At 37.6% G+C, this 16473-nt stretch overlaps 2 protein-coding genes across 2 annotated transcripts in view; one reads left to right on the top strand and one right to left on the bottom strand.

Moving 5' to 3' along the window:
* Positions 1–4770: 4770 nt before the first annotated feature.
* On the bottom strand, positions 4771–16124 carry LEPROTL1 (leptin receptor overlapping transcript like 1). The gene is made up of 4 exons (XM_081046493.1): positions 15665–16124; positions 10525–10600; positions 8310–8496; positions 4771–7060 (listed from the first exon to the last, which is right to left on the bottom strand). The coding sequence occupies exons 1-4, from the start codon at positions 15678–15680 to the stop codon at positions 6944–6946; spliced, it is 396 nt and encodes a 131-aa protein (XP_080902619.1). The 5' UTR covers positions 15681–16124; the 3' UTR covers positions 4771–6943.
* Positions 15990–16473, top strand: part of SARAF (store-operated calcium entry associated regulatory factor) — a 22892-nt gene continuing 22408 nt past the window's right edge. The window contains exon 1 of the mRNA XM_081046492.1: positions 15990–16218. The gene's annotated coding sequence lies outside the window, so the exon portion shown is untranslated. The remainder of the gene's footprint in view (positions 16219–16473) is intronic.

Below are 16473 nucleotides of genomic sequence, written 5' to 3'. Positions count from 1 at the left end.
CCTTTATTTTTCAAACTGAAGGCATTATGATTGTGTGCTTTCTCAATTTTTCAACATAGGAAAGGTGAAGCAGCTTTCTCCCAACCTGCCTCTATTCATCAAGCAAAAAATTTTGCAGGAAGTAATAAAAGATAATCTGCTGAGTGTCTAAGGTTCTTTATAAACAACTGGCATATATTTCTTCCCGTTATTTCTTTTATTACCTTTTACATGAAAAGAAAAAGTTATTACCTTTTACATGAAAACAATTATGCAAAAAAAACAATTATGCCATATTTACTAGGTAAATATGGTAGAGTGAAGTCATATTAAGGAATTTCCCTCCCCCAACTTATGAAAAGAACAAAAACTGTAAAAATCACTCTGATAAGAAGCCTCTGAGATAACCCCAATGATCGATTTCCTCTCCCTGGTATTCACATTTTCCCATATTCAACCAAAATTGGTCTGTGTGACAAATATTTTATGACAGAGGTGATGGTATGTCACCTCTAAGATTAGTTTACAAAAGGCAGTGCGGTTTACCTGCTAATCTTGCCAACTTAACCTTTGGCCTTTTTTTCTTCATTGCAGTCCACCTGTACTGACCTTCCTTCTATCTGCCTAAACGGTAAGTTTCTGAGCTTTTGAAATTACTGTTTCCTCAATCTAGAATGTTCTTACTTAGATCTACATATGGCTGCTCCTTCACATCACTCATGTCTCTGCTCAAATGAACAGAACCACCTTTTCTAAAATAAACCCCCTTTCCACTACAGCATTCCCACCTCCTTACCCTTTGTTTGCTTCATATTACTTTTCATGAAATGAAATTATACTTTTTACCTATTGTTAAATAAAGGCCTGGATAGTTTCCTAAACAGGAACAAGACATGGAAACCATGCAAACATATTTCACACTTCAGATTTGAGAGAAAATATGCCAGTATGACATTAGAAACCCTGAAATATTTAAATAGAGTAAAATATATTAGGTTGGTGCAAAAGTAATTGGTTTAAAAGGTTAAAAATAATTGCAAAAACTGCAATTACTTTTGCATCAACCTACTGTGTTTCCCCGAAAATAAGACCTAGCTGGACAATCAGCTCTAATGGGTCTTTTGGAGCAAAAATGAATATAAGACCCAGTCTTAATATAGGACCGGATATAATATAATATAATAAATATAATATAATGCTGGGTCTTATATTCATTTTTGCTCCAAAAGATGCATTGGAGCTGACTGTCCAGCTAGGTCTTATTTTCGGGAAAACATGGTGATAGTAAAATGAGTATAAGACCTACATACTAAAAACTACGAAACATTTTCTGAGAAAAATAAAAAAACAAAAAAACTTGAGATATATACATGTTGACTGAAACATTCAAAATTGTGGCTGTTTACATTTTCTAAAGATGGACACCATAATATATTCCTTTCCGTATGCGTTTCTTACAAAATAACATTGATACTTTTCCCATTGAGTGGTCTGTGGCCGTTTCCCTTGAACCTGGGTGGGGGCAGGATACCTTTTAGACTGGTCTGACCCAAGTGATGCTATGTGACTTTCAAGGTAGGTCATAAAATTGCCATATGCTTCTCACTGGTTTTCTCGGGACATTTGCTCTTAGGAGTCAGGCATGATGTTGTGATGAAACCACATTTCCATGGACAAGTAGAGGTTCATGAGGAGAGAAAGAGAGGCCTTGGCCCTCATCCTGGCTGAGCTCCCAGCTGACAGCCAACACCAATTTGCTAGCATTAAACGAGCCATCTAGGGAGATGATCCACCAGCCATCAGTCAAGCCACCTCAGGTGATACCACATGGAGCAGAAATGAACCTTCTGCCCTGCCCAAACTGCAGATTTATGAGCTAAATGACTGTTGATTTAAGCCAATAGGTTTTGGGGTGGTTTGTTATGCAGCAATAGGTAACTGAGAGAATTGTTAAGATTTCAGTTCTCCAAATTGATGGACAGATTCAATGCAATCCCAATTAAAATCATAGGCTTTTTAAAAAATAGAAATTGACAATCTATTTCTAAAGTTTATATAAATGTACTAAGAACAGCATAAACAATTTTTGAAAAAAATGAAGAGTATGAAGGCTGATCATAAAGCGACAGTAGGGTCACACTTACATGGTCAATTAATTTTTTACAAAAGTGCCCAAACTTCAAAGGGGAAAAATAGTCTTAACAATAAACAATGCTGGAAATGCATATTCATATGGAGAAAAAAAGTGAACCTCAGCTCTTACTTCATACAAAACATGAACTTGAGATGACTCATAGGCCTTAATATAAGACTATAATTTCTGCTTTTTGAAAGGCATCGAGAAAGCAAAACACAAACCTTAAAAGTAACACATCTGACACAGGATTTTACAACTCAGTAATAAGAGCCTGTACAGTAAAAATATGCAAAAAATGTGAAAATGCTTCACAAAAGAACAGATACTTCACTTTTGAGCTATTATGAATATTCATGTACAAGCTTCTATATGGATATGTTTTCGATTGTCTATGTATATATGTAGGAGTGGAATTGCTGGGTCATATGGTAACTATATTTAACTTTTTGAGGAACTGCAAATTATTTTCCACAATAGCTGCTCCATTTTAAATTCACACTAGCATTGTATGAAGGTTCCAATTATTCCGCTTCATCACCAACTTATTATCTGTCTTTTCATTCTAGTCCAGTTGGTGTGAAGTCATATCTCATTGTGGTTTGCATTTGCATTTCCCTAATGACTAATGTTGAGCATCTTTTCATGTGCTTATTGGCATGTGTATCTTCTTTGGAGAAATGTGTATTCAGATGCTTTGTCCATTTGTTAATTGGGTTGTCTTTCCACTGTTATGAGTTATTTATATATTTTGGATACGTAATCCTTATTAGAGGGCTAACTTGCAAATATCTTCTCCCATTCCGTAGGTTGTTTTTTCACTTTCTTGAGTGTCGTTTGAGCACAAAAGTTTTAAATTTTTTTTTTTTTTTTAAGATTTTATTGGGGAAGGGAAACAGGACTTTATTGGGGAACAGTGTGTATTTCCAGGGCTTTTTCCAAGTCAAGTTGTTGTCCTTTCAATCTTAGTTGTGGAAGGCGCAGTTCAGCCCTTGTTAGTTGCAGGGGGAAGAGCCCACCATCCCTTGCCAGAGTCGAGGAATTGAACCAACAACCTAGTGGTTGAGAGCCCACTGGCCCATGTGGGAATCGAACCAGAAGCCTTCGGGAGTTAGGAGCACGGAGCTCTAACCGCCTGAGCCACCGGCCGGCCCCCAAGTTTTAAAATGTTGATGAAGCACAATTTATATGTTTTTCCTTTGGTTGCTTGTTGCTTGTCATATCTAAGAAACCATTGCCTAATCCAAGGTCATTGAAGATTTACACTGATGTAAATTTCAGACTTTCATAAGTTAGCTCTTACATTTACGTCTATGATCCATTTTGAGTTAATTTTTGAATATAGTGTGAGGTAGGGATCCAATTTCAATCTTTTGCATATGGATATCCAGTTGTCCCAGGATCATTTGTTGAAAAAACTATTCTTTCCCCATTGAATTATCTTGGTATTAAAGTTGACTTAAAAAAAAAATCATTGGAATGCTTGGGAGAACAAAAGTTAAGGAGCTAGCCATCTGTACCTGTAATCCAGAGGTCAGTAAGTTTCCACTACTACCCAGGTAAGGAAACTACTGCCAAAGTCACAAATTTACATCTGGTTAAAAGCAGTGGCATGCAGAATCTTGTCAGCCCCTGAAAAAACTTACATCTGCCACAGCTTGCACTCCACTACTTGCAGACAATGAACATCTTTTGCTTTCATTCAGGTTTCCAGTTAGCAAGTGTTAGTTCTTTTTGACTTAAGCTTCAGTTATCTGCAATTATTTATTTTACAGGATATGTTCTGTTCCCTGGGAATGCTAAAAAAATTAGGAGGCCTATAATAAAAAAAGAGCTCCCTTATCTTCATTGATAGAAAGGACAATACAGGTTTAGGTGGAAGAAATACGAATTTGCATTTCCCACCAATTTTATACATTATAAAGCATCCTGAGATCTAAAACGTACATATCATTTAACAGTACTGCTGCATGGCTGCTTGTTAAATTTGACACGCTGATTCAAAGTTATCTGAAACTTATGAATCCAGTCACATTTAATAAAATATTCTAGAGTAACTCTAGAAATCTGGATTATGACAATTCCCCCTAAAATCATATTAAAGCAGACACTAAGAACCAGTAATCTATACTTTGTAAAGTATACAATGAGACTATAATTAGGACAATTTGGAACAAGATTCATGTTTGATAAAAGAGAACAGTACTTTTCTCTGTTCACATTGTACCACCACACAGATTAATTTTTTACCTGTAACTGTTTGAAACGTTTGTAAACAGCAATAATAAATGGTAGTAAATATATTAAAACACGTAGTCATAAAAAAAGTTCTGAAAATTTTAAGAACTAGTACAATCTTGACTTTAGATCATCAGTTCTCTTTTTATGTCAACAAAACCTTCTATGGCTGTTTTGGTAAGCGGTTAAAAATTTTAAAATTCTAATTCCCCAGATTACCAATCCTTTTACTATAGCTCAAAATCACAGGGCTTCATTATAATATTTATTATTATGGCTTCAATTTTATTTTGGAAGTGACTATTTTGTTATAACTAATGTCATAGCTGCTTTATATCACACTATTAAAATGGATAACGCACTTCAGAAACTGAAGTGTGCAGTATATTTTCATTTCAAAAACACCCACAAACTAAAAACATATTTAAAATCTTTATTGTTTCATCATCAAAAGTTTTCTTTCCATAGAACAATGGCAATGCAGGATCAGTGCATATTCTATGGAAAATTCATACCTCAAGTAACTAGCCTAGAAATCAGAGACAGCACTATGTCGAGCTAGTGTGCAAGATCAAAGACACAACGCTGCCAATGTAGTTAGTATACAGGAAGAATGTGCAGCTGTTAGAAAAAGAGTCTATGGCCAAGTGAATAAAACAGTTGCAGTGCACTGCACTGACATTCTAGAACAGAAAATGCGGAAGGACCAGAGAATGTACTTCCTGCCCCCAAAAATTGAGTAAATCACAGGCACTGAGTTCCCAACTGTTTCACCAACTAACTCATGTGTATCCGTACCTTCTTCTTTTAAGTGTACAACATTATAACACTGTAAGCCATTTTCAGCCTAACATATAAATGGGACAACCACCGGGCAGATATTTCATTCTGCCTCCCATCTCACAACTAAAAGAAACAACTTGGGTTCAGCTATAAAACCTGTGGCTTTTAGGCATCTTTAGTAAAAAACTAAACACACCCAAAATTTGTTCCCATTTTCTTGAGAAATAAACTTTATAAAACAACAAAAGATAGCTGTCATGATTACTCAGTTTTGTCTCAAGGCAAAACAATTTTTATGTAAGTATACTAAAGAAACATACAAATAACCTTAACAAAATACTGTTAGACCAACTTGAACATTTTCATAACTAGCTCCTGAAAAAAGTACGGATAATTGTGAGCTGCAAATAACCACTACAATTTGATCATGCTTAGTTACTGGGAATTGTTGGGTCAGCTTTGTGTCTGAAGCTGCTGTACAGCTGGATTTGGCTACTTTGCATTAATTCACACAATATATGCCATTAAAAGTAAACAGCAGATCTATCATGATGAGTTAAAAATCAAACCAACTGAGAGGTATACAGGAAACTTGTCTTAAATATTTTTAAAGTACACATGATATATAACCTTAGAGAATAAGAACTATAATTACCATGGTCTAAATCTTAAATTGTTAATGTATGAATTATCTGCCAGACTAACAAGTCACTTGCTAATTACGTCAAGGCCTTGTGGGGCAGGGAGCACTCTGAATGTATGGCATAGCAATTCCTTTCCAGGTGAGCTCAACACCTCTAATTTAAAGTGTTGTTAAACTACATCTGAAAAGTTACTTAATATATACATCATATAAAATAAGTTAAAAGGAAGGAGCAGGGAAAGGTTTTCTGGTATATATGATGCAAACACACAATTTTCCCTTATCAGTAGTTCCATGAATGTCCATTTTACCCATAGTAAAACATGAAAGGCAGAAGATCCAAAAGATCGCTTATAAATAGAAACAGGATTCAAAAAATGGAATTTCAACATCATTTCCTCCCACAATTCAACTCACTCTATCATAAACATAAATAAAAACCATATGTCAAAATCCGTTTTTACACCCTTATCTTAAAGTTTAACAAAAACTTCTTCTAACAATTGAGAAGAAAAGCACTCCTTTGTAGCAATTCCATAAAATAATTTTCAATTCACAAAACACCTGCTTACTGGCAAAATCAGCAATCCTTATGGGCATTAACACTTGGCCCCTCTGAGGTATAAATGCATCTATATTTGCACTGAGTATATAGTCTATAAGGTATGCCAACAGTCTGAATGTTTGCATAAAATTGGGAATGATGTCATCCTGACTGATTGAAAACTTACTTTTATAACTTTTTGTAATGATGAAGTTAATTTTAAGAGAAAAAATATACTTTAGCCCAGTAACAGCCAGCAAAAATCTAATTCCTAACCAATGTGAATGGTTATTACATTTAAAAAATGTTTAATGTTGTATATTGATTAAAAAAAAAACTGAACAGGGAAAACACATAAATATTTAAATTCAGCAGGACACCACAAAAAGCATACTACAGATAAGTGTGAAATCAGTCAAGCTTTTCCAAAAGAGAAAATCCTTTTAATCCTTTAGCAAGTCTCTGTGAAAATAGTATGCTTATAATAAAAGTGAGACGGGAGCACCTAGAATACCCCCAAGAGGCTTGCTATACCCATTAAGTATTGCTGCCCCATCTCCTGTGTGCATGGATGGCCAACAAATGACAAGAAGTCCATTTGACAATAGTTCAGTAATTTCTTTCACCACTGCTGCCAGCTGAAGTCGTCATTGCTTCCAAAGACCAAGAAAAATCCCAGTATAGTTGCAAAGATGACTGTGTTTCCTGTGAGAACAAGTGCACAAGCTCCCCACTCAATCTATGGAAATAACACACAAACACCCAGTTAACAGACAAGAAAAGCAGAAAGAAAATGAAAAGCAAATCAAGGCTCTAGTCGTATATCAATTATGATCTAAAACAAATAAGACCTGTAATAATAACTTTCACACTACTGAACACTTACCTGTACTTCTATATTGCTGGTTTTATTTATCTGTATTTCTTTTAAAAAGACAAAGTCATGGAAAGATGATTAACTGTTCAAAGGCAAGCTTGACTTTGGGCCATGAGGAGGCAGAACAGAATTCTACAATTTTCTGTTTATAAAGAAATTTGCTCCAACTCTTTCTTAGTGAATCTAAAACTTTATCTAGAGAGTACATTAAATTTAAAGTATCATAGGTGAAAACACACTCAAGCACATTCTTTTAAAGGGGCAAGAGGAGTAGTGGCCCTCTCCATCTGCCTATCTTCTCTGCCTTGTCTAGCTCCCAAGATGGAAGACTGAACCTGACTCGGGAACGTGGAAGAACCCAGTATATGTAGCCCAGCTCCTTCCCTTTTGCACTTTCCCACCTGCAAAGAACACAGGACCTCCTTGGGTCTCCCATGTTTTAAGCTGTACAGGGCAGGCCTGTGGTTGTTCAGCACTGGGTTGGTCAGCTGTTGTGCCCAATTCTGAGGGCGAAGTATTGGCAAGCCAACTGTTGCTGCAGCCTCCAGCCATGTTTTCCAATATACTTTTTATCAGTTAACAATGAAAATAAGATTTTTATCTCTATCTCCTAGTCTCCTATGTCTCTCATCTCTTTTTCACGTCATTCACCCTCCCTTTCTTCTGCCTCCCCTGCCCCCACTCCAGTTCAAGCCATTGTTTCTCAGTCTACTTGTGTAGGACACAGCTCCCTGACTCATGCCCCTCGCCCCAGGCAGTCAGTCGCCAGGCGGCTGCTCACAGCAACTCACGGCAACTCTCACCGGCTGCCCGCCGCTCATGCTGGCTGCCAGCCACTCATGGCAGCCCGTGGCAGCACACAGCAGCCTGTGGCAGCTCACGCCGACCTCTGGCTACTCATGGCAGCCAAGCTCTAGGGAGAGCTGTTGTTCACAATCGTAGCTGTAGAGGGCGCAGCTCACTGGCCCATGTGGGAATCCAACCGGGCGGGCATTAGGAACAGGGCACTCCAACCACCTGAGCCACTGGGCCGGCTCTTTTTCATGTCATTTAACAAAAACTTTTTCCTGAGAAAAACTACATCACATTAGTGAAGAAAGTATTTACTTACCAGATGTGCTCTGGCAAATACAACAGGGAGTCCAAAAGCTGAGACAACAATGCCTGTTGTAAGAAATATGGCAAGTTCCTTACAAGCATTACTCATAGCATCTGTGTCATCCACTAATCTTCTGGCTATGCAGTATGGAATAGGTGAAAGGATGTAAAAAAAGAGAACAAAGAGGGGCCAGTATTGGCTAGAAAAAGAAAAATAAGTTAATGTAGTTTTTGCCATCTGTTATTTTCCCGTACATAAAATATGCTTTTTAAAAATAATAACTAAAGGAATAACTAAAGGTAGAAAGCATGATACATTTTAAAAATATGTATATATGTAAATATGTAAAAAAATATAGCTTTTAAAAAAGCTATAACCTGAACACTGAATAGAGAAACATCTAGTCATAGTATCCCTAATGTCAATTATGACACAATGAAATATTTCTTATATTAAAAGAAAATGCTTTATAAATTATAACAATTGGAATCAAGACCCAAAATTAAAAAATATTTTTCATTTTAGGTTATAAAGAGGAATATGGAAAATGGGGAATATTAACACAGTAATTTTTACAATTCAAGATTCATGCCCTTGATTTCAATAATATCCTGCCTTAGCATAGTGCTGGAATACCTCCAAACATCTCTTAGGAACCCCCAAAATACTGAAATCAAAATACAGAACATGAACTGAAAAATAATATTGAAGACTTTCAGCCAGAAAAAATAATTCATCACAAAAATCGATGACTTTTAGTCTCCAGTCTGGCTATTGTATTGTGCAATGTCATTTCCTGGTTTTGATAATATAACTATAGTTACATACGACAATACCACTGGGGCAAGCTGTGTGAATGGTACAGGGACCACTCTACTATTTTTGCTAATTCTTGAGAGTCCGTAATTATTTCAAAATAAAAAGAAATAGTCTTTGAAACTGCCATAAAATAAACTACACATCACAGTGGAGATTTGCTTATATTTACAGGCTTATGACAAGCAAAGATTTATCTACGTTTTTACTAAAAATCTTTCCCTAAATATTTTGAGAATAGAAAACAATTACAAATGAACAAATGCTTAAGGAAAAAGAATTCAAACAATACAAAAGCACAAAAAGTGAAAACTCAAATTTGCCCACATCTCCTGTTTTCTTTCCCACTCTCCACTGAGCTTCCTGTGGATCCTTCCATACTTCCATATAGATAAACTCCAAAAATATGAGTGGATCACCGTACCTTTTCACTTAACGGTGTATCTTAAACTTTACGTATTAGCTCTTACACCTTTTCCTTATTTTTTCTAAGACTGCTTCATATTTCCCTTGATGGATGTGCTATAATTTAACCATTTTTCTTTTGACAGATCTTTTGGATGCTCCCAGCTTTTTTTGTTATAAACAAGTCTGCCATGAACATCCATACTCTCACCCAACTACGAGCACACATATCTTTGCAAACATCTGCAAGTAGATTTGTATGAGAAATTCTAAAAAGTGGGAGGGCTAGTTCCAAGAATAAATACATTTTGTGAGCTGCAAGCAAACTGGCTTCCAAGACTGCACTTATTTATACTTCCACTCACAGTACATGACAGTGCCTGTTTTCCCGTATCTTTTATTCTTGCCAATGGATTTCATTTAATTTTGAGTGACATTGAGTATATTTTCAAGTGCTCATAGGCAATTTGAAGTTAATTTTCAGGTTTGTTTTTCATTTTTCATTTCATATTTTCATTTTTCATATTTCATTTTTCTACTGAGTTTTCTATATATTTTTTACTATTTATCCTAGTAATTTTTAAAAGTTCTTTCTTATTTTAAGAAAAGTAATTGCTTACATGACTTTTTTTCTTAGTTAATTGTCTCTTGACTCTGCTTATGGTATGTTTTGCTGAAAAGGTATTTTTAATTTTCTTGTATTTAATTTTATCGGTAGGTGCTCAAAACTGGATAGTAGTGCTAGGCTACTGTCTTGCTATCTTACCGTTACAGACTTGGCAACAGTTAAGGAACAATAGCCAAAGTGTTTTTTTTTTTTTTTTTGCACCTTGATGTCTTAAAACATTTACAAACAAACTTTAAGTGAACACTTTAAAAAAAAGTTTGTCCTTGGCAAATAAACATTTCTCAGGATTATTTCTACAATAGTAAAAAAATTTTTTTAAGGTGTAAAAGTAGAAAGATTTTGCCATTATATTCTCAAAAAGACAAAAATTTTACATACTTGTATATTGGAAGGGCACATCCAAGCATCAAAAACATCAGCCCAATTGCTCCTCCAAAGGACAAACTAATCAAAGCTGCAAGGTAAATAAAAAGTGAAATAGAAATATTTAATTAAACTATGTTAATATTATTTTTATTAATATTATTAGCAGTCTGAACATTACGTGATCCCCGAAGCAAAAAATAAAATACACACAAAAGAAATGTATTAAAAGTGAGTATTATCCCAAGAGTAGTTATCTAGTATCAGAATTAAGTCTTGCGTAGCATCTTCAAAGCAAAATAAAGCAATATTGATTTTCAAAGCCCTGACCTATTACACCACTGTATTCCCTAATTACTGGTTCCATTTCTAATGAGTATCCCAGTCTGCAAGATCAATGCTCCTCCAGACATTAGTATCATATTTACTCACAGATCACTATTGTTTTGAAAAACAGTATGTGAAGAAACTCCGCATTGTCAGCTTTACTGAACTTTAGAAGCCTCATCCATTGGGAAAATCTCTCTGGTTCAGCTTCTGCTTCTTTGTATATAAGTCTACCCCCAACAGGCGCAAAACTTACAAGAAAAAAGTATACAAGGATATCTGTAGTTAATAATGTAAATTGATTAATTTTATTCCAGATATTTAAATATTTGGCAAAACTATAGCTGGGTTTTCTCCCCTAATCTCTTATACATTAGAAAATATGCAGGAAAATGGGTACAGTCTTTTTGTAGTATTACTATTTTAAGACATTATCATAATGCAACAGATGCATTGTACAGGTGAAATATAGTTTCTAAAGGTGAAATGTAGCTTCTAAAGTTACAGACATACTTATACAAAGCATTATATTTTACAAAGTGTTTTCACATGTATCAGTGAGTACAAACAACTGTCTTGACTAGGCCTAGTTAATCAATGACCTAGAATTAAGCAAAAAAATAAATGATCAATTTATTTTGAGTTATGTATAATCTGTATTTCTGCAACTACAGTGATTAAGAGAATAACGTATGTCTTTTTTTAATGATGTAGTTAAAATTTAAGAGTTGTACAAGCTCTAAAAGTTACCAAGACAAAATCTAACATGTAGAAACCAAAATTAACAGTAAAGGTTTAAATGCTGCCAAGTACTACTGATAAAATTTCTCTGAATTAAAATAGTCATAATCAAGGATACTCACTGATATGGTAGCATGGCAGATTTAGTTTTCATCTGGATCACTGATATAGGGCATATCAACCCTGAACACATTTATTTAGTCCTTAATGCCATACATAATATTTCAGTTACAGAAAGAAAAGAGAAAGAAATTTGCACTTTTATTTTACAGCAAATGAGGAACTTTATGTTTACAAGGGAAGGCAATGTAAGTGATGAGGAAAATACTGAGTTTACATTTGCTTTGGTCAGTTTGAAATAGGTCCTCATAATCTGCCCTCCTTACTTCTGACACATCATCAATCACACCAGGCTACTCATTCATGCCCTCTGCATTCTAGTGACATTGGCCTTCTCTCCTTTCCTGGAAATCAATAGGTTCCCTCACCTGGCTATTGCACATGTTGTCTCTTCTATCTCAGTCACTTTTTCATTTATTCATTTCATTAAAAAAATACATACTGAGCATCAAATATGTAACAGGTCCTGGGGATATGTTAATAAATGAGATAAGGCTCTTTCACACTCACCAGAGCTTGCATTCTTGTCCTAGTCTTTCCTCTTTCCTCCAAGTTAACTCCTACTTTTCCTTCATATCTCAGCTCAATCAGTTCTTCCTCAGTGAAGTTTTTCCATATTTCCTGACTAGACCAATTCCCCCAATTACATTCATTCATTCAACAAGTATCTATTGATCACCTAATGTATATCACAGCTCTTGATACCGGAGATAAAATAACGAAAAAAATCAAAGCTCTTGCTCTCATGAAGTTTACATTGTAGTGGGAGAATAAAATGATTTTAAAAAGTAACCAAATAAAAGTCAAGTGCTATGGAAAAAATCAGGTAGAGTAAGGGGAGGGAGTGCTATTCTAGACACAGTAGCCTGGGAAGGCATCTTTGATGAGGTGACATCTGAGCAGAGATCTATATGAAATCAGAGAGTAAATCATGTGGATAACTGGAGGGAGCATATCTGGCAGAGGGTCACACACGTGCAGAGGCTCTCTTTGCACTGTACACCTCCCCTTTGCTCAGTTATCACAGCTATAATTTTATATTGATTTATTTGTCTTTCCTTTTAAACTGTTCACTCCACAAGGGTAAAAGGTTTCTGTTGTTGATGCTCCAGCTCTTAACAATAAATACCTGTAAAATGAATGAAAAGAACCAAAGGAGGAAAAAACAGAGAAAGGGAGAGAAGAGGAGGTAAGGGTAGGGAAAGACAGTACCTGATGTAGCTGAGTAGAAAAAGTGCTTAACTGAAAGTCAGGAGATGCTGGGTCCTGCCTCCTACCAGCCACATACTAGCTGTCTAAATAATTATGTCTGGATGTCATTTCTTTCTGTTATAAAATGAGTTGGACTAGAGCTAAAATGCAAATAATTCTTTGAACACTAAAGATATTTGTTATAAGACATGCTGAAGAAGTAATAAACCATCTCTACTTTTTGAAAGTAGTTGCCCAACAGCTAAGTTCACCACTATAAATACTATATGATAACACCATTTATCCAGATTATAGTTTAGAATCCTGGAGAAAACAAAAGTCTCTAAAGAGACAAAATTGATGTCACAAAGCCCATACACTAAAGCTAACATTATTTATAAACAGCCACTTGGGCTCAATTGTTGTGAATTTCAGCAGAATCAAACATTTTTATTTTAAAGAATCATTTAATGCTTATTTATATTTTTTCAATAATAATTCATGTACCCAGAACAAAATTAAGTAAAAAGTAACTTTCCCTTCCCAGAAAAGATCACTGTTACCTGTACCTTGTGACATAAAATTTAGAAAGTTTGATGATCTTGATTGCCATATTGAAACAAATGAGAAAGAGGAGATAGAATTGCATATGAGAAAGATCTGCCCTCTGACTGGAGGGAGGAGGCTGAAAAATATTTTACATCAGGCAGAAAAATTCTCAAAAAGCATACCAGTTTTTGGTAATCGTGGACAACAGGCAAGTAGACTCTGTTTCTGAGGTTAATTCTGTTCTGACAGAGAACAATTATTTATCTTAGCAAAAAAAAAGTCTAAATTTTTTGAGTATACTCGAAGTTAATGAAAGACAATTTCTTTTAAAAAAAATCAAGTAAAATGAGGTAAGATTCAGGTATCAAAAAAATAATTTTATGTGACATCTTACCTCCCAGTCATATTGGATAAGACAAATGCCAATGGAATTAAATAAATTGTTCAGAAGTATTTCCAAAACTTGTAAAGTATCTCCAGTCTTATGAAATCAGCAACGAGGCTGATTTATATATAAATTTCATCATTTGTGTATAAATGGTTGTTCTAGATGACACATCAACAAGACAAGAATTTATACTGCAATTGAATGATGCAACATTTGGAAGCAAAACTTAGATGAGTCTGGCTTCTCTTCCCAAAGCCTCTAGGCTCGCAATGAAACAGCTCAATTATCTAAACTCTCTAGAGACAGCGTGATGGTTCTGTGGTTACAAAGAAATTAAAGTAGGAGAAGGGACAAATTCCCTAACCTGGGAGTTACCAGAGAAACCCAATATATAACAAAGCAATGAGCAAATGATTCAAGAAATAAATAATGGAATTCAATTATAGCAACGCTACTTAATGTAAAGACAGGCCAGGAAGAAAATATCCTGATAATCATAACAATCAGAAAATCTGACTGAAACCAAAAGTGTAAGTACAATTCCACTGAGAAACTTTCACCTAATTAATATTGACCTAGGTTTACGGAAAGACATTACTTTTTTTGAGAGAGAGAAGAGACTCCCGCATTAATGACACTGAAGAAATGGGGAAGAGCAGAGCACGTGGCAACATCCTAAAAACCACAGCATTGATTCAAAGGATTTAAAGGATTTAAAAAGGTCTATTATAGTTCAAAAGGAGATTAAAAAGTATCTCAGTTATTCAAATTACGTTTTATATGGGAAATAAAATGTTTCCTGACATTAAAGCTAAAGAAGAAACAGTACAATGTGACTCTGGGGAAGAAGATCAACACAAGTTGTTGTTAAAGGAAATAAAATAGACAGAAAGACACTGTTATCCAAGTTCTTCATTTCCTGCTAATCTGCCCCTTTTACAAAGCCGCAGGTCAGGAAATCAATGTAGTTTCCTGTCAAGTTGAAAATGCTGTTAATGGTATTTGCTTTTCATCACACTAACAAAACTGCCACACAGTTGGGAAAAAAACGCAACATTTCCCATTTCTAAAGAAACGAACGAGTAATTTTTCCTTAAGTTGTAACACAATTCTATCTTTGGAAAACCTAACTAAATAAAAACTTTGAAATGTGAAAAAGGGCTCATCGGGCAACTGTGGAGAAGGCAGAGAACAGGAGCACGCCGGAGTCGCTTAGCGGGTCCAGCCTATCGCATAAACACCACAAATTAACACGCATCCGTTCCTGGAGCATTTACAGGTCCTGAGAGTGGATGTGACGGCCCAGGTTTGGGCAAGAGCCGTCCCTACGCCCTTCCTGGGCGTTCCTGAGGGACTCCGTTCTGAAGATCGCACTTATTCTGCCTTTAAGTGGGAAATGACACTGATTTTCCGTAATTGGCATCTCTAGGGCCTCGAACCCCGCAAACCCACCCTCTGCCGTCCTCTCTCCCGCAGGCAAACTCCTGCAAAACGTGTCTGATGGCTCGAGTCGCTGCGGGACTTTTAAGCGACCGCGGACCACTTCATTCCTTGTACTCGGGGCGATGGGGACCACAGAGGCTGCCGAGATCAGCCAAAAGTGGGGGCTGTGGAAGAAGCCGCCGTCCCGGCCGCCCTTGCAGAGAGGGCGCCGCGCCCCCCTCGGCCGCGCGGCTGCGAGGGCGGAGGGAGGTTCGAGGGTCGGGGGTCGGCCTCGGGCGCAGGGACCCCGCGGCGCGCGCCCGGGCTGAGGCGGCGGCGCGCGTGGGCCGCGCGGGCTGCGTCCCCCTGGCCCCAGAAGACCACCCAGCCCTGTGGCGTCCAGCGTCTCAGGCCCACCTTTGATGCCGGCCATGGCGGTGACGTCGCTCCTGGCTCCAGGACCCAAGGCGGCGGCGGCGGCGGCGGCGGCCGGGAGACCACAGACGCGCGGCGGCGGCGACCAGACAACACCCGGAAGTGCGCGACGCAGCACTTCCGCCGGCGGCTCGCGCTGGAGCGGGGGCGCGAGGGACGCGGGGGGCGCGCGGGCTTGGTGCTGTCTAGCCTAGTTCTTCCTTCCCAGGCCCGCTCCTCTGCAGATCGCCGCCCGCGGAGGCTTTCCTCCCGGGTCGGCTTCCGGGGCGTGCGGACGCCAGCCCCCAGATTCCCCTCAGGGTTGGCGGAAGCTCCGTCTGCAGCTCTTCTCCCTCACCCGCAACGTCCCGCGTTCTGTGAGGAGGAGGGAGCGCAAGTGGCCGCTGACCTTCGCGAGGTGTGGTGTCTGTGGGGAGAATGTTGCGATCTTCAGAACGCACCCATTTCCCCTCCCAGCCTTGTAACGAAGGAGAAGTGAGGCTCGTTGGGTGGTCTGCACTTGGCCTCTCGGTTTCCGACGGAGAACTAGGGTTCTGGTGAGACTTACCTCCAGAGAAGGGAGGAGCGGGATCCTGGAAAGGGTGAATTTAATACAAAGCCGATCTTTTGGAAGTTTGTGAGAACCGCTGGGTTTTTGGTAGTAACAGGGCTAGGAAAAAAGGAGAGAGCAGAGATACAAATACATTTACTGAAGTCCTCGTAGAAACGTACTGACCACTTACTATGTGTTGGGAACAGGTCTTGGCCCTTGGGTGAGCAAAACTAGGTACAGTTTCTGCCCTCCAAGAGCT

Source organism: Rhinolophus hipposideros (genome assembly GCF_964194185.1).
Source record: "Rhinolophus hipposideros genome assembly, chromosome: 4".
NCBI classification, from domain to species: Eukaryota; Metazoa; Chordata; class Mammalia; order Chiroptera; family Rhinolophidae; genus Rhinolophus; species Rhinolophus hipposideros.
Note: the sequence above shows the minus strand (reverse complement) of the source record. Positions and strands in the feature narration are given on the sequence as shown.

Excerpts from the sequence above, each read along its gene's own strand:
- LEPROTL1 (XM_081046493.1), bottom strand. Across the intron at positions 8,497-10,524 it reads TGTGCCCTTCCAATATACAA|CCAATACTGGCCCCTCTTTG; the intron begins GTATGTAAAATT and ends TTCTTTTTCTAG. Across the intron at positions 7,061-8,309 it reads TATTTGCCAGAGCACATCTG|ATTGAGTGGGGAGCTTGTGC; the intron begins GTAAGTAAATAC and ends TTATTTCCATAG.